General features: G+C 44.1%; 1 protein-coding gene across 4 annotated transcripts in view; it reads right to left on the minus strand.

Annotated features, from left to right (window-relative positions):
* Positions 1 to 11,112: 11,112 nt before the first annotated feature.
* CLYBL (citramalyl-CoA lyase) overlaps positions 11,113 to 23,297 on the minus strand; it is a 165,469-nt gene continuing 153,284 nt past the window's right edge. For 3 of the 4 annotated variants that reach the window (XR_009279607.1, XM_058857478.1, XM_058857461.1), the window contains 2 exons: positions 11,673 to 11,772; positions 11,113 to 11,262 (listed from right to left, as the gene is read on the minus strand). Coding sequence is in view for 3 of the 4 variants with exons in the window: in XM_058857478.1 (XP_058713461.1) it covers positions 11,677 to 11,772 (96 nt within the window). In the remaining variant the exon portion in view is untranslated. Of the gene's footprint in view, positions 11,539 to 11,672; positions 11,773 to 23,297 lie in introns of all 4 variants that reach the window. The other variant, XM_058857469.1, reaches the window with a different exon arrangement.

Here is a 23,297-nt window from a genome sequence, read left to right on the forward strand (position 1 = left end):
TCATGGGCAAGTCACTTTATTCAGCATCAGCTCAAAAAGTAGAAATTATAATAGGCGAAGCACCAGAGAAGGCTAGCTGGACTGAAAAAGGAAAAGCAAGCCCTTCAGTGTAAATCCTCTAGCTCTATTCTACTTTCCTCTTTTTCTTTTTTAAGAAGTATTTTTTAAAAATTATTCTTCTTGAGGTCTTTTAATGAAAATTATGTATTTCAGCCTCTTAATTCTCATACAAAGCCAGTTCCTGCTTTTCTGTGCTCACTGTGGTGGACTGTGTCCTACCATTCTCAAGTATTTTCATGGAACAAATACTTCATCCCCCTTCTGGATAGAGAGACATGAAACATTGGGGTTTCTTTCATATCATCTAGACATTTATCTGGTTTCTTCAATTAGGGTAGAGACTGCAACCCCCAAACTACTTTGCTAGAGCTGTGCAAACACAGTAAGAGGTGACCTGTATGCCAGAATGCATCATCTAAATAGACAAGACAAAGGAAACACTAATGTTCCAGCTGTGTAAAGAGGAACTGATGTATACTGAAATTTCAGAGAAATTTCCACATAGGAAATGTATGCTAGGAGAAAAAATTCAGTTTGGTCCAGCTTAGTGCTTTATCACCTTGTGGATCTCTCTAGGAGTAGCTTTCTTCTCTGGAATTAAATGTTGCCTCTCAGGTTTGCTCTTTGCAGGTTCAGATCAACCCAGGGGGCTGGAGGAGTTACCACCACAGATCACAGATCTCTCGTGGTGGATATGGACCCGATGACGCTCTGAGTTGCAGCTAGCTGCATAATCACCCGCATCACATCCTACAAATGAAAACCAGAGCATCCTTCTTCACATACCTCCGTCATTAAACAGTTGGTTACAACCATATTAAACCCTTCAGGAGCTGTGGGAATTTCCCTATGGCTCCCTGTCTGGGATTAGGGGTGCACCTCCCCCTGTAGTCCTTCCTAACGAAGTATCCCTGTGCTAGTGACTGCCCTTTGCTTGAGTAAGGGATGTCCAACATAACTTTTCAATTTGAACTCAGCTCCCACTCCACAACTCATTTTTATTTTACTGGGATACCGGTGAAGCTGTAGCTCAGTAACTGATGTTAAGAGGAACTTTTAACACCTCAACAGCAAATGGAGGAGAATGTTTCCCATTAGCGGCTGAGGAAGTAGTGCTCCTGTAACTTCAGCCTTGAAAGCTAATGAAGCTCAGATTGTGGCCATGGCCTTTGATGTAGAGATGCCTGAGGTCAGCGTAGCTTTCAGAGGTGCCAGTGCTATGCTGTGTCACTGCATTCGTCTGGGCGGGGGCCCAATAACTCTAATCCTGTAATCATGTTTCTGTAAGCAACAGTATTTATGGTGCAGATAGTGGGGGATAGCTGCAGTGGTAGTTAAAGCAGGGATACGCTGTAGAGGAGAAGCTAAATCCAACCCTGTAATATTTCCAGTAGAGGAAGTTACCACCAACTACGTCAGTAAATAGGTAACAAAATACTGGAATTGGTGTAGGGAGAGAGAGGGTGTGGGGATTAAAATTCCAAGTTTGGCCATCTAATCCATCTCCCTGCCAGGACCCTCATTCTGCCAGGGGAGTGATGCTACCACGCTGGCAAAAATCAGGCAATTCAAAGCTGTGCCTTGACACTGCATCTTTGGCTCCCACTAGTACATGGGGAGGGGGTTTAAAGCACCCACTGATGAGTTTGGCACAGCTAGCTTTGAATTTAATTCCTTCTCTTCATCTGTTTTGCAACTTCAGGCCACATACTATGTATTTTATGTCTTCTAATGTAGGCTGTTGTCTCCCAAGTGCATGTGAATTGTTGGGAAAACACAATGATGGATTCCACTCTAGTGGGGGGGAAAACATGTTTTTGAGTAAATATGGTTTATTCAGGAGATGAGGACAGCCTCCAACAAGCTGTTCTGCTGTACTAATGAGTAAGTGTGTTTACATTTCTGTGATTTTATTTTGCACAACTCCATTACAGGTAAATCTCTTCGTATGTAGCTTTTGTTAAATCAGAGGACTTTTATACCCTCGCTGTTTTGAAGATGTGAAAAAATGGGAGTACTTGGTATACCCTTTTTTGATGTGGATATCTCTAACTTTGGTGGAGATTCTGTGGGTGAAACTGGTCATGAAGAATCCACTCTATATATCAAGGAATAAAGAAAAAACGATGGTTTAAAGAAATCTAATGTCAGACTGCAGACTTCAGTTACTTTACTCACAAATGCACACATGCACATACACAAATAGACTAATGTATAGTATGCATGTATATGTGTCTAGAAATATAGACTCGCAAACACATTTCCTTTAGCTCAGTGCCTGAAAGTTCATTTGTGGGCATCCTGATTCTTGATATATTATTTGTAAACAGAGGGCCAGGGGACTGGAGTATTTCCTAGACGTCAATGGATGATGAGGCTTCAAGCTGTGCACTCAGATTGGGACCTCTAAGTATCCTGCTGCTACCTAACAGCTTGCTGAAAAATGACATAATTTGTGACATCAGCAATATGCTGCTTTAATAGGGGTTTATAAAGCGGTTTCCACCCTTGTGTGTTAGGACAAAAACATCTATAGTTACTTAATCTGAGGTGGCCCCCTCCTGTATTCCTCACACACCTTGCATCCTTTGTACTTTTTCGGCATATGTGGACACAAAGTCCCAGTATGGGAAGAGCGATAAGCAAGCATTCAGCAACATCTGTGCGAGAACTCCCACCCCACCAGTGCCAGGGACCATGTCACTTTTCGGAAGAACAGTGGCTGCCAGCAGGAGGTTCAGCAATGCAGATTTTAATGTGGAGATTTAATTTCAAATGCAATTCACAGTTTGTATGCAGTTGAAAAATGTTTATTACCACCTGGATGTCCAGGACATTGTTCCGGATTAAATAAATTTCAATTTGGACAACTGCAGCTTTTAAGGCATTTCACATCTCTGTAAACAATATGCTTTATATAATTCTAATGGTAACAGTGAAGAACACACCAGTTTTAGAAACACCCAAAATAATGCCAAAAAAATAACCGGCAACTTTGGAAAACAGATCATTAGTCTGAAATTGATTCAAATATGAGGGTTGTAATGACTTTTGCCGTGTTATAGAATGTTCCATTCTATACTACAACAAGAGAAGAATGATTTGCCTCTGGGGTAAATTTGTTTTAAAGTAAGATGCAAGCTAAAAAACCTCACGTTTTAAAGAACATAATCATCAGCAGAAGCTGACCAGCAGTGGGAGTGTGCTTTAACTTGAAAGAGTTGGTGCTCTGGAGTCATGGCTGTGCCACTGATACATGAAATTAAGTCAGTACCTGACAGAAAACCCACCCTGGGTGGAAGGGAAGAGGGAAGAGGGAAGAGGGAAGAGGGAAGAGGGAAGAGGGAAGGGGAAGGGGAAGGGGAAGGGGAAGGGGAAGGGGAAGGGGAGGGGGAGGGGGAAGGGGAAGGGGAAGGGGAAGGGGAAGGGGAAGGGGAGGGGAGGGGAGGGGAGGGGAGGGAAGGGAAGGGAAGGGAAGGGAAGGGAAGGGAAGGGAAGGGAAGGGAAGGGAAGGGAAGGGAAGGGAAGGGAAGGGAAGGGAAGGGAAGGGAAGGGAAGGGAAGGGAAGGGAAGGGAAGGGAAGGGAAGGGAAGGGAAGGGAAGGGAAGGGAAGGGAAGGGAAGGGAAGGGAAGGGAAGGGAAGGGAAGGGAAGGGAAGGGAAGGGAAGGGAAGGGAAGGGAAGGGAAGGGAAGGGAAGGGAAGGGAAGGGAAGGGGAGGGGAGGGGAGGGGAGGGGAGGGGAGGGGAGGGGAGGGGAGGGGAGGGGAGGGGAGGGGAGGGGAGGGGAGGGGAAAAGAAAACAAATTTTTCAAAAGAAGAAGCTGCTCATTAGTGTAGCTATATAGGAAGCAAACTAAGATGCTTGAAAAAACATAGGGGTAAGAAAGTAAATTTCCTATTCTTGTCAATTTTTTAAGATTCCTCTTTATCCTCTTGTTTTTGTTCCATCCCTGTACATTTCATAGCATCAAAAATTTGCTCTAGTATAAAAATTTCTAGGAAAGACCTCAGGTAGACACCTTGTCTGCCCCCTTATTAAGGCCCTGTGGCAAACGCTTACCTCACCTGCCTTTTCTTGAGAAACTTCATCCCTTTTCTTTAGCAACACATCTCATTGTGCAACAGGTCTTCTATTAGATTCTTTCTTGTTTTACAAATAGTGAAGATGCTCATGGATGCTGAGAACAAGGAATGACTCCACTGCAGGGCATGAATGAATAGTATGCATCTGTCCTCTCTACTTACATTCCTCAGCCATTTCTCAGCCACTCTCTACCAGTAATTCCCCTACCTCTGGCCACATCTCTGCTAACATTTGCTTTGCAAGTTGTTTTACATGCCCATCTACTTTTACTTGGAGTTGGATCTTTGTTCAGGCTGCTAACTGGATGCACCAGAGAAGAAGTAGAATAAGGGCTTCCACAGACAGCTCTGGACAAAAATCACCTCAGATAAGCTTTTGCCATGGGCAAAGATGGTTTGCCAGATATTCTAGCACTGAATGGGAGGCAAGCATGGAAGGGGATCTGTAAAGGCAGAACTCGGTGGGTTTTGCCAGCTTCTCTTCAAATGCCATCAGGAGCCTCAGTGATGCAAAGGGGAGCACATTGAACTCACAATGCAGTTGGGCTTCAGCCCTGTGTTTACTTCTCTGGTAACAGACATGAAATATGCTGTAAATGCGAAAACCAATTTCTCCTTTTGCCCATAACACTGAGTTATAACTCACCTTAGCTCTCTGCTGATGTCTGCTCCGATTTTATGCAAGCTGACTGTATCCAGAGGGAAAGCCATGGCTTCTATTTTCATACTTGGTTCTCACATGAAATAATGGGGGAGAGGAGGAGGGGGAAGATGCAGCTGCAAAAACAGTCAGGGAAACATAAAAATCCCTATTGTTTTGTCGTAGTTCTCTGTGCTCTTCAACTTCTGGGCACAGTCAAGACCTCCCCCTGCTCAGGTTCAATATGTAAGGGAGCCTTGAGGCTCAGAACTCCCTTCCTACTTTTGCCTAAGCCTTGCTGTCAATTGTGCTTTTGTTCACGGAAAAAAAAAATAGCCCAATGCATGCTAATTTATAGCCAGGGAGGCAATTAAAAAAAAGTTTATTATCCTTTCCCCCCTGCCTCTCAAATGGAGTGTTACAGCAGCAGGGTTTTTTGGTAAACTTGACACAAACTGATGTTAGTGATGGGGGAGCAAGGCCAGGAACCAAGCGGTCTTTATATCTTCCCTCCACGTGAAATGGGACAACCTTCCAGTCTCTGTCTGTCTATACTCAGGAACGTGCATGCTTTAGGAAAACCTGGGCACAAAGACACACTTATTTCCTTAGGCTTTGTCAGCATGTATGTCAGTATGTATTATTCCTAGGAATATGTAAATATGTTCTGTACACATTGCCCTCACATACCCACTTTAAAGAATACTTGTTAAACATTAAAGAAAGAATTGCCTAATATAGCCACAATTTAGAGACATATTTACCTTTCATTACTGAACTTACTGTGTGCCTTTTTCTGTAAATTATGGCATATTCTTAATATTCAACTAAATGTTAGACACCAACTAGTCCATATGGTGAAGTAAGTGAACCCAGCTGGCCTCTGCATTTTGTAACTCTTAGAACTGTACCAATAGAGGGTTTGCCATTAGCACAGGACTGTCCATTTTTTTCAGGAGGAACTGTTTTTTTTTCAAAACTGATAGTTTTGAAAGCAATAAGAAAGAAAGCAACAGATGTCTCTCCCTACTACATATTTTAAGTGGTCTCTGAGCAGAGTCATAATGTGGAGTTGAAAGTGCCTGAATGCTTTCAAATGAGCATTCACAGGTGCCCCAGAAGTCACCCAGGGCAGGCAGGGATGGGCAGCCTCTGCAGGGTGAGCTCCTCTTGAGGCGTCTCATGGGCAGAGACCACGGCTCTTCCCTGCACTCCCACCAAATACCACAGACCTGGGGAACCTTCTTCCAGTAGTTTACAGTAAAACACAAATTCTTCACTGGTGGCCCAAGTGCTGGTGATGGAAGAGTGTGGAAGAGATTTTTTCCACAGGCCTGTGCTCTCACTCAGCAATACCAATGATGTAACCACAGCTCTTTCATGGCCACTGCCACTGGTTTCCTTCTCATTTTGCAAGTATTTAATTCTGTATTGTACAAGCAGAGGCCTCTTGGTGGCAAATCTGGAGGCAGAGCTGTCCGTGACAGTCAGATTTGCAGAGATACATGCACTGCTGACTGTATCTGAGCTACATTTTCAGAAAGAGCAGGACATGGAGAGTTAACATCAAGCATCTCCAGTGGCATCCCATGGAGTAACAGACAAGCACAAACACTACTTAATATATTAAGGACTACTGCAAAAGCACGCCAGGAAGGAAGTCAAGTATTTGGAAGCCTAGACTAGGTCTTCCCAGCAGCATGAACATCTGCCATAAATTCCAGGTTATTACAGGCATGTGTCACGCAGAGACAAGGCTTTTACCTTCAGCAAGCTTCAGTTTAGAAAATTCTTAACTGCTTTGAGCTTGATAGCATGGCTTTAATAACATTAGCAGCACTAAAAGAAGTAGGAATAAAATTCTAAACATAAGAGCCAAAGCTACATGGAGTCACACTTTAAATTACGGAGGCTCAAGAAGGTAACATAGGCATTTATCACTCCTCATTCTCATCAGGATGATGAGTTTCAAATGATGCCAGCAGGCAGTGGGCACATACAACAGCTTTAGAAACAGGGCCTCTTGCACTTCTGAAGACATTATTCTGAGCATCACCTTACGGTGGTGGCTTTGATATCAACATATTGGGAGCTTCCGAATTAATTGGGGAAGCAACAACCCTAAACAACAGTGAGGCTATCTGATCTCTGCCCTGCTTGCACTGTGGGCACACACAGGACATTTCCATCGTGCGTCCCATTCCCTATACCCCAGCGTGAGGAGGAAGGTCCCCATTCTGTTCCCACTGAGGGACACCCAGTGCTGGAAGGCAAAGGGAGGTTTGAGGAGCACCATGAGGACAAGACCAAGTGGGGATGGTGAGGGGAAGATTGTGATGAAATGGAGAGCAACTAATTTCTGTGCTGTCCCCTTGCACGCCAGGCTGCCGTGTGTGTGTGTGTGTGTGTGTGTGTGTGTGTGTGTGTGTGCAGGTCGCCTTTTCCATGGGCACCCTGGTCCCGACTGAAGGGATGCTGTGGGCTGGAGGAGACTGTTTTTGTGGCAGAGTAATGATGTGATTAAATGACCTCTTCCTCCTTCTGCTTTCTGCCTTCCTTCCCCTTTCCTTTCCCCTTTCCCTTTCTCCTCTGTATCCAGGGCTCCTGGCAGCAGCCGTGGAAGTCATGGGACTGGTCCCAATCCCTGCGGGCCAGGGGCTGCCTGCCATCCATCCATCCATCCATCCATCCATCCATCCATCCATCCCATCATCTATCCATCCCGCTCGGGCTCACAGCTGCAGCCCGGCGGTCCCTCGGCAGTGCGGAGTGTTCAGGGACTTTCCTGCTGGCACCCGGGCACCGCTGCCAGCTTCTCAGCTCCGGGTGGGGAGGACCACCCCTCCCATCTGCGGGGCACCTCGTGCAAGTGCCAGCACCCCAAAGCCGCCCGCAGTGCTCCCCCCTCCTCCAGGCGCTGCTCCCCAGGGCTCCCCTCCGCAGAGTGCGGCGGCTCCCCCAACCCGCAGCAGTGGGAAAAATAGAAGATAATGGGCTTGCCCGCACGAGCTTTTATTCCCTTCTTCCACTTTTAATCTTTATAACAGTTGTTATAAACAAACCCTGCCTCGGGGCTTTGCCATGCTCTGAACCTGAGGGAGGTGAAAGTGGGAGAAGAGGGTTGGAGGGATGGGATGGATGAAATGCAGTCAAAGTTATTTCCCCCCTCCCCCGATCCCCCCTCCTCCTCCAATTCAAAATCAGAAATTACTGCCCGAGGAGCGATACTCCGTTTATTGTGTCGTAAAAAAAAAGTTTTCAAAGCCTAATTTCCACCAGATACATTGATTATTCCGTTGAAAACAGAATTAAAAACAATACGCGCGAGTAGGTGCTATTAAAGCTAAACCATCTCTGGCTGTTAATCACGGGAGAGAAGGATTAGAAAAGTCAGTAAAGGAGCACTGGGTTTGAAACGCAAAAATCCGGAGTTTAGGAAGAGTAAGCTTCAGAGGGGCTTGAAGCAGCTCAAGAAACAAGGAGAAAGCCTTAATAAGAGTTTAAAATTCAGTGTCAGGTTACTTCTCGATATTGCAAGAATACACCGTTCCTTGTAAGGGATTTGTGGTTGTGAAATGCATCCCTTGCTAAATACCGTTTGATGTTCTTGTCGAAGAGAAAACCAAACCAATCTCTTTTCAAGTTCGATTTCAAAACGAAGTACAAAACCCAAACCAAACAAAAACCACCCCGGAAAATTCCCAGTAAATTTCTAACCGCACCTTTGAACAGCTTTCCTAGCGATATTTTCTTCAAACCTCTCAGGCGCAGTACCCCTGTCTTCCCGAGGTCTCCCTGCCCTCCCTTCCCCCTTTTCTGCTGCTTGGAATGGTCGGCAATTGCTCGGCTAATAATTGCTAGAATTTGAACACACACACACACCACACACACAAAAAAAAAAAAAAAAAAAAAAAAAAAAAAAAAAGAGAGAAAAAAAGGAGAAAAAAAAAAGCCGGGAAAATGCACACCAGCATTCAGGTGCTAACCTACTTATTTGAAAGTAATTTATTTTCCATTTTGCCCGTTTTCCCTCTTTAAAACAGAACGCTGAAAGAAAGAATAAGTGCTTTAACATTTCAGTGTTGTGCTCTGGTAATTACTTTTCACTTTTCCCCTAAGTTCCAATGTGAAAACCTCACAGGGGGGTCTTTGCTGTAGCGGGGCTACAGTTCCCAATCCCAAGCGCAAGATCTGCAATTACAAACCCATTCGGTGCCCTTCCTATCATTAATATGCACAAAATCCTGCTGCTAATCTTATAATCTGTTTTGTTTCATCAATTGCTTGCCTAGCACCAGGCAGGGGAAAAAAAAGAGGAAAGAAAATGAAAGAAAGAGGAGAAGAATAAAGCCGGAAAATCACGGAAAGCTTCGGAAAGTAAACGGAAAAGCCAAATAAATCGGGGTTTATTTTTTGATAAAGCAAAAATCGTTAAGGCTGTTAAAAGGAAGCGGGATTTTCCGCTGGAAGGGTGGATGTCAGGGAAATTTAAGGAAAAAAATCTGAACATATCCAGCATTTATTTGTATATTCGATATCTCCGCGTACGGGTCACGAAGTTCCTTAAGCAGTCAGCTGCGGAGGAGGGAGGGGGCGAGTAAACAGCCCAGGAAAGTGCATTACTATCCCTTCAGTTTGCCGAGGGCGAGCTGCGGGTGCGGGTCCGGGGGCGCCCCCGCCGCCCCCCGCGCTGCCTTCCGCGGGCTCCTCACGCCTGGCCATTGAGATTTCAGTAAAACAATGAAGACATTAGTTTTTGAAATCGTCCTCATCCTACTCCTCCCTCCCTCCCCAGCTCCCTCTTCCTGCACCGTATTAAGGGAATAAAACCATCTATGCTACACGCGTCCTATTGAGATTAATGCAAAAATTATGCCAAAAAAGAACAAAAACCCCAAGCCAACACAACAAAAAACACACCCCAAACAACCCTTATCTCATATATCTTATTCTCCGTGCCCCGCGCCAGGCCTCGCAGCCGCCTTGCCGTGCACCTGATGATTTATTAACGCAATCTGCGGGGACAGCGACACGCGTGCCCGGCTACGGCTCGTCCCAGCTCATCTCCTAAGTAATTGTTTCTCATTAGTTCTGATAATGTTTTAATAGTGCTGCCCATAATTTAGTCAGCCTGGAATTAATAACGGAGGGTGTCCTGAAACGCGCGGGGATGAGGGGGAGCTGCAATATAAGCAGGTAGTCTTTAATTAATCAGATTAGCCCGGAGGTCCCTGCGCTGTAAGGGATCCCCCGGCGCAGCGCCTCGGACGGGACCCGGGTGGCGGAGGGGGGAGAAAGGGGGGTCTGCCCTCGCTGCTCATCCCCAAACCGGGCGGAGGGGCTGCGGGGGGCTCTGCCCTCGGGGCCGTCCCGGCCCAGAAGGACGGAGGTGGGCGGCTCTCCCGCTCCCGGGCCGTGTCCCCGCCGTGTCCCCGGGGGAGCCCGCTCCCCGGCCGTGTCCCCGCCGTGTCCCCGCCGTTCCCGGGGGAGCCGCGGAGCGGCGCTCCCGCCGCCCCCGAGCTCCCTCTCCTCGCTGCTTCCACGCGGGCCGGATGGTGGGTTCTTCCTCCCCCTTTTCCTCTCCCCTTAATTAAACCAAAAATAACCCAAAATAAGTGAAATCGCTGCTCGGAGACGGAGGGGAAACACACGAAGCGAGGAAACGGCAGGAATAAGGCACCGTGGCTCCATATGTGAAATGGCCACGGAGGGCGGTGAGAAATGAAACTAAAAAACAACTGTTTTCTATTTACAATTTTAAATAAACAGAACAGCCTTCCCCGCGGTGTTTGTCTAAGTGCAGCAGCATTGCTGCTGTGTAGGTCATGAAAAGGTTGGTGCATAGTTTAAAACTTCCCATTCTGTTAATTTCTTAAAGAACAGTCGTTCATAGTCTGAGCACAAAAGCTCATGATTTAATGAGGAACAGAAACAAAATCTCTGATTGTTGGTGTTTCAAACTTCATTGAGTCCTCTGGCAACCACAAGTTGATCCTCTGCAGCTTCAATACCCTTTAGCCCCTCCATATAAGAGTACATGCTGAATAGAGGACAATGCCTGGTTGTTATGTTTATTTACCCTTACTACAAGCTGGGTTAACCTCTTCAAAACAGCTTTACTAAGCCCGTTAACCACACAGCCCACATGATCTGTAGCCGTATCCCTAATGTGATGTAAATCTGACTCGAGACCATATGCACAAGTTCTGCTGCATTGTGTCTCCAAAAACTACAAGTTTATTGCCGTCCAACCCTTCCCGGGCTGGACGCTTCCAGGAGGAAACTCTCTGAATAGCGACTGCTTAAAAAAAAGAGAAGAAAGTCAAGAGTCCTGTATTGTTGGAGCATGATTTTTAATGCTGTTGCACTTCTACAGAAGGGCCGTGTTGGGGGGGGAAAGCAAAACTCACACAGGGTAAAGATTTTCATTGCAGTTATTTCAACTGGTGCATAATAATTTCTCCTTTCTGTCCGGAGTTCTGCACCAGAGTGGGAAGAAGCACAGAAAGAAATAGAAATAATTGTATTAGTTTCCATCTGCTCTTCTAAAGGAGCTCAGGGCTTATGTTTTGCCTATGTTTTGCCTTTCTCCTCAGTGAATCCGCATTTGTAGCAATCACTGTGATGTCACAGATTTGGTGATGTAATTTCATTGCAGGCTCTGAGCAGAGCATGGGCCATGCGGGACTGAGCAGCGGTTTGAGTTGGGAGTAGTTTTAGTAATTAGCAATTCCGACAAGCAGACTATGACAGATCTGCAAAAAGGAAATGAATTTCTGTTTAAGCTCTACGTCTTTAATTTTGCACCTCCCGCCCTCCCCCCACCCCCAAGTATTATAGGCATCTTTTAAACAGCTACTTGGGGCCCCATGGCGAGAGCTTCATTTACCAGCTCATTTTTTCTTGATGGCTGTGGCAAGTGTAACAATGTTCTGTGCCTGCTTCAGTAATGGCATGTCGATCATGCTCCCACGGAAAGTAAACGCTCCCTGGAAAAGAGAGAATATGAACTTCCTGAGACACCTTTAGAAATTGTAGTTGGTGTGTGTTGTTCTTTACAAACACATCTGTTTGCCAAAAAACATTGTCTCCCACAGGAATCCTGAAGAAGTTTTAAGAGACAAACCAATGGGGACGGGGGAAGTGCATTCAAAGAAATGTGAAGGGCAACAAGCTCTCCACAAACGAGGCAAAAAGAGAGAGAAAAGAGAGGCCCAGGGTGCAGCTGGCCTGCTTCTGCCACACTAGCTGGCAAATACTGAGGGCCAAGAGCAGTGAGGCTGTGTGTCCCAGCTGGGGAGAGGGGCTGGCAGACACCACACCTGGGGGAAAGCTCTGTTCCCCACCTCCAGCATCACCATCCAGCATCCACCCAGGGCTGTGCCAAAGGGCCAGTGGGAAACTGCCTGCAGACAGAGGGCAAAGCCAGAAGTTACCTTTGTCAGTAAACAAGAATGGTTCATCAGGTTGTGCTTTTGCTGCACCTCTCCATCAGGTCTCCAGTACTAAAGATAGGCTGGGCCTGCCCTGAGAGCCAGGGATTGGGATAAAAGCTGAAATAACCAAGTGGATGGTGCAATAATATTGCCCAAATCTCCTCTGGAGCCAGGGCAAAGCGCACCTGAGCACCACATTTAGGGAATTTCCCCAAATGGATGCAGAACCATGCTATGTGCCTCAGCGCTGGCAATCTGAGATTCAGGACAGGTTTCAAAAATCACTTTGTATTCCTAAGGATATTTTGTTCGTACCATGGTGACAAGTTTAAAACAATTAACTATGAGTCATAATTAAATCTGAAACAGAAGATATATGTTTTGAATAGTGCTGAACCTGACTTGTTCCTTTAGATGCTTTAATTCCCATGTGTCTCTGAGTAGGATTTGGAAGACAAAACACTGCATTAAGACATGCTGAAGTTCAGTAGACAAAAAAAAAATAAAAAAAATTTGTATTTGCAATTCTAACAGTAGTTTGACACATTAAAAAAACCCCAAACAACAAACCCCAAAATCCAGGTACAAAGATGCAATGGAGAAGAATCCAGAGCAGGCCTGGTCCCAGCACTGCATAGGGTAGCTGTGTGAAGCACTGCACACCCTTTTAATGTCCTGCTGCGGTCGATACGGGATCACAGGCTGGCCTTGGGTTTGACAGGGAGCAAGGCTAACCAAGAGCAAGGTATGGTCTACAGCAGCACATGTGTCTGTGCATGAGCAGTGAGAGAAATGCAGAGAAGAACAAACCCTTTTTCTGGTTTTCATTTGAGGCTTGATAATTATTAAATAGAGGACTTCAGCAAGTAAAGTGAAAATATAATCCATTTACAAAAGTATTTAGGAAATATGTTGCTCCAGTGGCATATCCAGCTAAACTGAAGCAGTATTAATTAAATACTAAATCATGCTCTGGAACAGTTAAAACAAAAATCCACCTTAAACAGTAATCTAACACAAATCAATATTCTTGCATGTAAGAGCAGGCTGCATTAAAGCCATTGAAAACATAATAGTAAAAACTATTATTGTATTCAAAGTAGATTTTCCTACTATAATTTGCAATATTTCAGATAGGTTTGGAGAATGGGAATGACAGATACTCAAGGGTCGGTGTTTCAAATTGAATTTTTTTGTTTCTTAAGCAGTCAACACTACCCAAACACCAGCATCAACATTATTATAACTACTATTAATAATATACCTCTTCTAATTATAGCTACATCTCTGTAATTTTCAGTTATGCTTTTAAAACTTCAAAGAAAATGCAGTCCCAAACTATTCAACTTATTAACTGTTGTGAAAAAAATTGGGAACTAAGTAAACATTTTATGACATAGGACTTATTTGGAATAATTCAGGTCTGTGCAGTTATCTCAAACTGCAAGGTACATTTTTTTTTTTTTTTAACTGTAAGAAAAACATGGTTTACTTGTCCTTTTCTTTCTCCTGTAGGCATTCAGCAATGCCCACTCAGTAACAGCTAATTCAGTAGCAAAATAAAGAGTAAAGCTAATTCAGTAACAGCTATTGCTTACAGAAAAAAATTGCATGTGGGATGACAGTCATAAGTAGAAATATGTTGACGTCTCAAATCATCCTTCGTAGTTCTGTGAAAGGCTGATTTAGGAGTACAGTTATCCTAAGCACCTGCAATGGTGTGCAGAAAGAGATGCATGCCTAGCAATGTCAGTTCTGATCTCTGGTGGTTCAAACCATGGCTGGGAGGGTCTCAACCCTTCCACTGACTGGATACAGAATGATCTAAAGTCAGATACCCCTGCAGGTACCTCAGCTGTATCATGAGGAATCTGGGTCAGAATGTCTTTTTTACAAAGCAGGAGTTAATTAAACAGCATGATTGTCTTCTCTTCATTGAAGTAATATGTTTAAAAAGAAAACAGGATAATGGTGTGTATATGGACACACAAACACTGAACCATGTGAGAAATGCCATACGTTCCCTGCTTGTCAGTGTGCAGCTGTACTTTGTGTTGCTAGGAATTTGAATTCTTCAAGGAAAAAAAAATGCCTTTTTTTTTTTCCCTAACAGCAAAGGGTAACATGAAGTTGGCTTCTCTGCCTGTTCACTCTGAGGCTTATTTTCCCCCTGCTAATTTGCAGTGTTGAGCTAAAGTCCAGAAAAAGAAACCAATTTTAATGCCATTGAATATACCCTATTCACTGACTCTCTTTCCACCCACAGGTTTCAACAGATAGGAAATACCAGTAATTACAGCTTTGTCCCCATGCTCTCTTTTCCAATTCTGCTAGATGAAATTTGCCTCTAGCATTCTTTTGATTTTCTCTCACATGAATATAAAGAACACAAGACTTTCTATAAACACCATTTGCTTTGATAGCATTAATCTCGAGATTAATTTAGTCATAGATCTAAATTTTCTTTTTGGCTAATTTTCTCAACAATCTCACACTTCCAGCCTGTACTTAGATTTCAGTTCAACTATGGGACCAAGGGCTTGCTCTTAAGGAAGCTTGCAACATGAAGGGGAACAACGGCAGGTGGGTAATGCAAGGCTGGGATTTGCACCCGTCATATTCGGTGGCTGTGGATCTTGCTTGCCGTGCAAGCAGATAAACAGAGAGAGCCTTTTTAGAAACCTGTAAAGGGACTTTGCCATCAGATTAATCAAATGTGTCAGACCTGCCTTAGGAAGGGACAGGCCCTCCAGGTAAAAGGCTGATGGAGAAATGGGAAGGAGAGACCCGCACATGATGGGCACAGCCTCTGGGTGACAATACCTGGATGCAAATAACTCAGCTGGGATGAGAAGTGGGGGAATGGAGGACAACTGTGGCATTCACCAGACAGCAGTCTGGAAGTGCAGCCCTACTGAGAAATGGGCAGATGTGTGGGCCAAAGACTCTGCCCCTGTTTAAAGTGATGCAGCTCAGATTCTGCTGTGCCAATTCAGTGCCATCCTTCATGCAGCCACACAGAGAATGTGCTGAAGGCAAAGCCCTGTGAGAAATAGGGTGACTTTGGCACTCACCAGTCTGCAGTGTATGGGAGCTGGAAGGGCACTTTGGCTGGTCCATGCTGTACAGCTGTGAAGGCAGCACAACATACCAGAAGGGTTTGTAGATACAAAATGTCTGTGCTCCCTCAGCCTGATTGCTCTACAGCTCTGCTAGGGCAGAGTACCAAGGAGGAATCAAGGAAGAAAGTGAATGGGCAGCGTTCCCTGTTTGGGTCATCATGCAAACTATCTAAAAGTCCTTCCCAATTGACTGCCAAGAAAGACTCAAGGTTTTCCTTCTGGCACAAAATATTATTCACAATGACATTTAATGCTCTGTTAGGACAGTAGTAACATTTTTAAAAAGTAACAGCAATTTATGCAAGATGTAGGCCAGGTAGAATAAGGTCTTAACAGCTCTACTTCAAATTTCAGTATATCCTAAAGTGCTGTGAGGATGGAAAACAAAGATTTGGCAAATATAGAAAACTGCTGCAAGTGAATTAAAATTGTAGATAGCTTGTTAGGGTTTTTGCTTTTTTGGGGGTCTTTTTCCTTTTTTTGTTTGTTTGGTTTTGTTTTTTGTTTTTCCTCAGAAGGTAATGGCAAATGTTAGTCTTGGAAAAATGGGAATTGAGAATGGTTAGCTCCAAGTGATGCAAGGATCCAGCCTACAGGCAAGAGAAGCCACAAGGCATAGCTGACAGACGACAGTCATTTTCACAGGTCAGGACATAAAGATATAGGCTTGTGATAAAGGAGGGCAAATCAGTTGTGCAGTAAGAATAACAAATGCAACAAATTTCCAGGTAGTTGTGGAGACACTGAAGAGATGCAGAACCAAACTTTGTAACACACCAGTATGGCAGATTTTATGCTTGTATTATATGAACTTCCTTTTAGATAAATGCAGCCACTCCAGCACAGCTCAGACCTAGCAAAGTTTAACATGTAATTGAGGGCTCTTCTTTGATAACTTAGAATACAACCCTAGCCACATGGTACCATGGATATTGAACATGGATCTTGTTGTATCTATATGTCATCCTTAAAGATTTCCTTTACCTATAAGAAATTACATGTATCAAGTCACAGAAAAAATCTCAGCCTTGGTCTGTGATTTGCCATGGCAGAAGACAAACACATTAATGTTCTAGTGTTTCCTAGAACATAAAGACCTCCTCTTTTCGTGTGTGTCTCTCCTGTATTTGGGAACATTTACTTTGTGAAATTTTTGGGAGTAGTTAAGAGCTTGGTAAATCTGTAAGACCATTTTATAACCAGAGTAATACTGTTTTTAGTGGCAAGAAGCATTTTACCTTTCTAGAAGTTAAATGGACAGGATTCAGGATCCACGACTTCCATGTTGTCTTGGGATCAATATTTTCTGGTAGAACCAGGAGAGGGGAAGAAATGATAAGGCTATAGTGTTTATCATGGGTATAATGGAATCATGTTATATATGGAATTGTGTTGACTTTGCACAGGGGATGGACAGGATGGCAAGTGAGGTACTCGTATGTTTTTCCATAAGATCAGGGAAAGTTTTATACTTCATGTGTATTGAAAACTTTTTATATGATACACAATGTTACACAAGGTTTTACTCTCATCATATTTTATTTCTTTATGTACCACTTGATTAAGGAGAGAAATAAGCAGCATAAAACTGTCATGATTCAGAACATTTAAGGCACCTCATAATAATGTGACACAATTATCTCTGAGTTGTGTATTAAAGTACTTGAGTTAATTAAAGTCAAACAATAATTGTTCTGGGACATGTGGGACAGTGATCAGATGAGCTAGTCCCCTTTGGTTGGCAATACAGAAGAATTAGATGTACTCCTGCACCTGGGAATGCTTGTGGCTTTTTCCTCAGCATTTGCTCCATCTCCGGTTACCTGTGCCTGTAACCACATCCATCCTGGTGACTGCAATGAGCTCTCTAAGAGGGTTACTGCAGGCTCTCAGTTCTTAGACCACTGCAACCTACCAATCACCTGCATTGGTACTGAATATGTAGATTGCTTTTCCTAAGACACAGAAAGTATGTAAATTTTTAAGTACTAAATAAGTCCCGTAAATTCCAAAAAAGTCTACTGGCTCCCTGTCTGTTGGATCCTGTGGATGGGACTCCAAGCATGAGCGTCGGTTTTGGGAACTCTGTGCTCTGTTTTTGGAACCACTGATGTAGTCCGCTCAATCACTGTCCAGCCTTTGCTAACAAACCTTTGATTTTATGCCTTGATCTCATCATACATGTAGCCAACAACTTTAAGACCCATGTGACAGTTGCCAGGATTTTCTCAAAGGTATTTATATAGGTTACATTAAGATCGTGGCTTGTCTACAGCAGAAAGAAAAGCTCAATTGTCTTGCATCAGATGAAAGAATATAGCTAATAGTGCTAGGTTAATTTGTTGTGAGTGTCCATGCATGGGCTGTCCTAGGCCACTGTGTAGAGACAGCTGACTTTTTCAAAAGCAGCTTACTCTGGGAATCTAGTAAAGCTACTTAGATGGCAGGCTTGAAGGTGCTAGGGGATCCTGGTGAGTAGGTGGGTATTTAGGCCAGCGAAAAAAAGCAAAAACAAGACAAGAAAATGTTCCAGAAAACTGCAATATGGACAAGAAATCACTTGCTGCTGAATTTTGAATTAAGTATGGGTCTAAAATAGGGGTTTATCTAATGCTTATGGAATTGCCAAAACCCCCTCTTCCACTACTAAGGGAACTACTGATTGTGTGACAGTGTCATAAATGATGGGAGGTCCTTGGACAGTACTTTGCTGTTACACAGTTAGAAATAGTGCCCCACAGATAAAGATTGGGTTTTTTTCCAATTACTTTTCTCAACAGTTTTGCAATACTTTCCTTTGCTGACCAAATCCCTGCAGAGTGTGTGGCAGTCTGGTTATCTCCTTGTCCTGCATATCCTCTTTGGAAGGGATGTGCATGTAGGACATGGGGCGAAGAGGATATAAGAGGACCAACAAGTCAGTCACCCTTCTCTCCTCCACCCCCTTCATCATTAGGAGATGTCGTGAGTCAAACAGAGCTCCCACACTGCTCTGGTAGCACGGGCCAGACTGTGTGTGAATACAGCCATTGTGTAAATAAGCAATTATGTAAGTCCCCTTCCAACCCCGGTGACCTGTGTCGGCAGTCGCGGGCAGATGCCAGGCTAAATGGAAATGAGCAGAAGGGGTGATGCCAGCTGGCCAGGGCAAACCCTGTGTACCTCCTAACCCATATAGACAAGTGGCTTCAAGTCCGCAGATGCAAGAAATCTTTGATCTGAGAAACATTAGCACTTTCCATGGTAATTCAGTGTCTCTCCCACTTCTGAAACCCAGAGGTCTAGTTATGACTTTTTGGAGACATCAAAAATGCAAGGAATAAATGCACTAGAACCTGCTTGGGTCTGGGAACATTACCTCTAATCCTGTACAATATTAGCTGTTATAAGGAAATAAGAGTTTTGTGTTCTGCAAGCAGGGCAGATTTGGTCTTCTGAGGAGGGAAGGGAGCAGGTGGATAGCAAAGACTCCCCCCCAAAAGCATGGCATTCAGGAAGATAATTCCCCTGGGATTAATGAAAACACACGTTGTTCAAGTGACTCCCTGCAGAGGAAATTTGGAAGTCTTTGCTTTGGGGCTTAAAAGGAACGCTTGGATTTGCTTACAGGTAATGAACAAAGGAGAAGAGGAGCCTGGTTACAGCAAATGGTGTTGGGTCTGTGCCTGGGGGAGGAGTGATTATCCTGCGTACAAAGGAATGATTTCGCTTGAAACAGAAGGTTGAGACCATATTTTTGGGGAAGTCAAGAGCTAACAGCTGTGATGGTGCTGAATACAGGTTTAATTAATTTTTTTCTTCTGCAAGTTGTAGCCAAAGAGCTGTCATAAAGAGCTGGGTCATGATTCTACCTTCTCATAATGAACTTCCAAAGGTTAGTGAGCTGCTAGGAGGTGTTCAGTGAAATCTGGGTCAACTGAGAGTATGATCCAGACTGTGACAGGATAATGCCTCTCTCTTCTCTACTCAGGCCTGTCCTGCCTCCAGAGTAGGCTCACACATAACTCTGGCTTCCTTTCATTGTCTTTGAAGTAGGTGAGATATGCCCAAATAACCAGTGCAGTCACATATGACTGCATGCCCATGAAGTTTTGAAGACTTCAGAGGCAGTGAGCTGTATGGACAAAGCTTTTTGGGTTACATATTTCCATAGCCTCTCCTCTGGACCCTTTCACATTCACCCCTTTTCTGTAACATGGGTGGAAAGAGGCATGTACACAAAATCTCTGGGGAAAGGAAATCATCCCTGAAAAGGTTTGTCCAAGATATCTTCTTGGCAAGAGGAGATGCTCAGTGGGTCACTGATCTGTTGAAATGTGCATGGGGGGAATTCTGCAAAGTATCATCACCATAAAGTTTCTGTAGCCTTTTTGTTGATATGTAGAAAACATTAGAAATCACTACCTTTTGTTTCTTTTTGCCAGTGTAATCTTCCACTGGAGTAGAAGTAGTCAGTGAGTTCAGAGGATAAATCAGTTTGTAAAGCCAGAAGCAGGCCTGTTTGTTTGAGACAGGCTTCTGCCTCTAGGAGCAGATGGAAGGACACAAAAGGTCAAGAAAGAAAGAGCAACAACCACATGAAATAAAGATTGATTTTTGCCTCAAATAACTCCTGAGCAGCAGTGCAAGAACTCTGACAGAAGAAACCCTTTCTAAAGCTCAACAGGTAGAAAGGACTTTGTGATCCTTCAAGTCCACAGTGGGGCAGGAAAGATGAAGAACGAGGACCTACAAGGTCCTTCATTTCTTCTCCACCTGGCATCACTGTTTCCAGCCCATATATAAGGATTTTGCCCTGCTGTGTGAGCCAGACAAGCTGTTTTTCCATCTTACAGTCCCCCAAGCTGCCTGAACCACCAGGGATAGCCCTTTCAGGTGGGGTGGGCCTGGGGATGCTGCTTGGTCCAGCTCCAGAAACTCCTCAGGTCACCAAAGTCTCTCCCTCTGCCTGAGCAAAAAATCTATTTAAGATCCCTGAATGAAAGGCAGGTATGAGGGTTTTTTTATTTCTGTCTTTGCATTTTCTTTAGCTACCTTCTCATTGTGATTGCTGCCTTCCTGTGTGCTCCTCTAGAACAGTAAGGAATAAAATTAAAGAAGTGGAGGAAAATTCTAGAAATCAGGAATATTCTCCACTGGTTTTCATTCTCTGTCTTATACTGTATTGGGAACGGAAGAATCCCTAGAGAGCACACTTGCTGCTGCCAAGCAAATCTTTATTTTATAGCACAAAAGCAGCTTCCTGGACAAACAGCCTATCCAACCGTGCATTTTTTCTCCCTAGTGAGCATCTTGGTTATTATATGGAAAAGTGAAAAGTAACTGATGGTAAGAATTTAGGATACTCAGATACCTTTCATTTAGTAATTTTGAATTAACTTGAGGTTTATAGTCATGGAAGCAATTTGTTAAATATAAACTAGAAAATTCCATCTGAAAGTAAATTACTACAGGGCACACAGACGGCATTTGATACCAAAGGGAAAGGTAGCAGAAAAATAAAACAGGGTTGAGAAAAATAATAATAGTGAGGTTTGTTTTGCCAGTAAGCATGGAATTGCCTATATTCTTGTATTCTGTGTTTTTTCTAATTTCAGACTCATTTTCTGAATAGGATTGAACAGCCATTCTTTACTGTGATTCTCCATTTCAATCGACAGAGCTTTTGCACAGAGCCACTCCAAGTCTCTGAAAAAGCTGGCTAGCACCAAGAGGAGTGAAAAGGCAGCAAGACTGCTGCTACTTAAATTAACTGAAACAATATTTTGGCTGTACAGGCTTCTGAATTCCCTCAGTAAGGCTTAAAAAGAGCCATCTGGTCAGAACATTACCTCTCTAGTTAGATTCTGGTTTGGAAATTGAAATGAGGCTCATGAGCGCTCGTTAATGCTTTTTAAACGGATTTTGGAGGTGGGTAGTCAGTCACCTTGGTGGGTTGCTTGGTGCAGAGCAGGTTTTGGCACGATGGTGGGCAGGTGTCTGCAGTGCTGGGTGTCTTCCCACTCCATGCTCATAGCAAAGCATTGCCTGCACTGGGAATGTGCCGACACAGCATGACCCTTCCAAAAGCAACTTGCCCCGCATTTGCCTCCTTGAGCCGACGAAGATGGAGGAGTCGTGGCTTGCTGAGGAGGAGCCCAGAGAGGTGCCATCCTCTGCAGGGTCTGCGTCCCCCAGGACAGGAGCAGCTGCCTCCTCCAGGGGCTACATCCGGGTGGAAAGGCTATGGAGGCACACAGACCCATCCTGCTCCCGGCTCATGATGAAACTTCTCCTCGCGGGACATACCAATGTGCCATCCCTCTGCGTTTTGGACACGGGTCTTTCATGAGTGGAGGAGAACAGATTAAGAGCCACTGAATGCTTGCTGGGGAGTGGAAAGGGTGGAAGCTGGCAAGAAAATGTTTCTGTATGAGTTTCTGCCCTGCTTAGAAGCTTTTGCAGCCCTGTGTAGTAAAATCTGTCTCCTTCTCTTCCCACCTGGCATAACTCCCTCAGTACTGATTGCACCAGTGTAGGAACCAGTAAAGCACAAGCAATTAGCTAATACAGCCCCTTCTGCTCTGTTGTAGAGGTTCAAAATTTGCCCCAGATGGATCTTTCTAAGAGAAAAGCCTTCAACAATGACACAAAACACATTTCTAGAGCATTTTTCAAATACTAAAAATGTATTGAGAAATTCTGAGTACTAATATGAGCTCTCTCAATCTCAGTTTTGACATTAAAATTTAATTTGTCTACTTTTTAAAAAGATAAACAACATAACTGTGGCCCATGCTTAAATCCCAGCAGCACTCTTCATCTTTGCATGGAGATGCACCTGAGCCTAGACTTCTTAAGGCTGGTGCTCCTTAAAGTGGCAATTTATCACAAATTCCTGAATCCCCCACTCTGCAGTGGAAGGAATACATGTTGCCTAATTAACATAAAGGACAGCACATGCCCTGTGCTCTCGGAGGGAGGGCTGACAGCCCTGCAGCCCAACACACACAGAGGTACCCTCTGCTGCCACTGTCGCCGTGGGATAGGATCCAGCTTGGTTGATGGCACCTCAAAACTCAGCAGTCCTGGGCACAGGGATTGTGGTCCTGGGCTGCTCCCTGACTCCCGGCTCTACATAAAGCCCTGAGATATAATGCCCTGTAAAGTGCAATATAATCCCTGTGTGTTGATGGGGTTTGATACAGCTCCACGCCAGAGGGATGTTCCTGTGATTCCCTTCCAAGAGGCACCCCTTGGACATGGTCCCATTTTTCTAGCAGCCACTGGCTGAATTGAGATAGGGTGGATCCCACTTGTCTGGGGAGCCCTCCTGGGGTCTGCAGCACAACCAGGAGAGAGAGGAAAGAGAGGAGAGACCTCCCTGTAAGGTGGTGGGAGCTGGAGCTGGCCGAAGCACGAGGGTGCATCGTCTCTAAGATACAGTGGCTTGGGGTAGCTTTTCCTAAACAAAGAGCATTATAAGAGAGCCACTGCTGGAAATTTCCATTCCTTTGTTGGGTTGATGCTGTGTAAATAAATGCATTCCTAAGATTTTTCATAATCCTGGAAAGGTCCATAAATGAAACTGTGTAGTTTGCCAAATCACTGGAGTTCATATATATTATTCCTCAGCTGTTGGGAACACAATATACAATGGCACAGAATATAATGCAAGAAACATATGCTAAAGGTCTTCTTAGAAGCACTCTGTGCATTTGTATGTGGCATGTACAAATATCTCTTTTGATTTGCTCTGTGGGATTTAAATATTCAACCGATATTACAACTTGGGTTTGTGATATACTTACCTTAACTCTAAATAATCCTTACCTGACAAGTGACCTTGGCAGCAGCATTTAGATATTCCCTAATTTAATATGTGGGTGCTTTGAAATCATTTGTAAATTAGTATGTGCGATAAATGCATAATCAACCTTTTACTTTATTCTTCTACTTTTCCTTATATTTGAATTT

The sequence above is a fragment of the Poecile atricapillus genome, chromosome 1, assembly GCF_030490865.1.
Source record: "Poecile atricapillus isolate bPoeAtr1 chromosome 1, bPoeAtr1.hap1, whole genome shotgun sequence".
NCBI lineage: Eukaryota > Metazoa > Chordata > Aves > Passeriformes > Paridae > Poecile > Poecile atricapillus.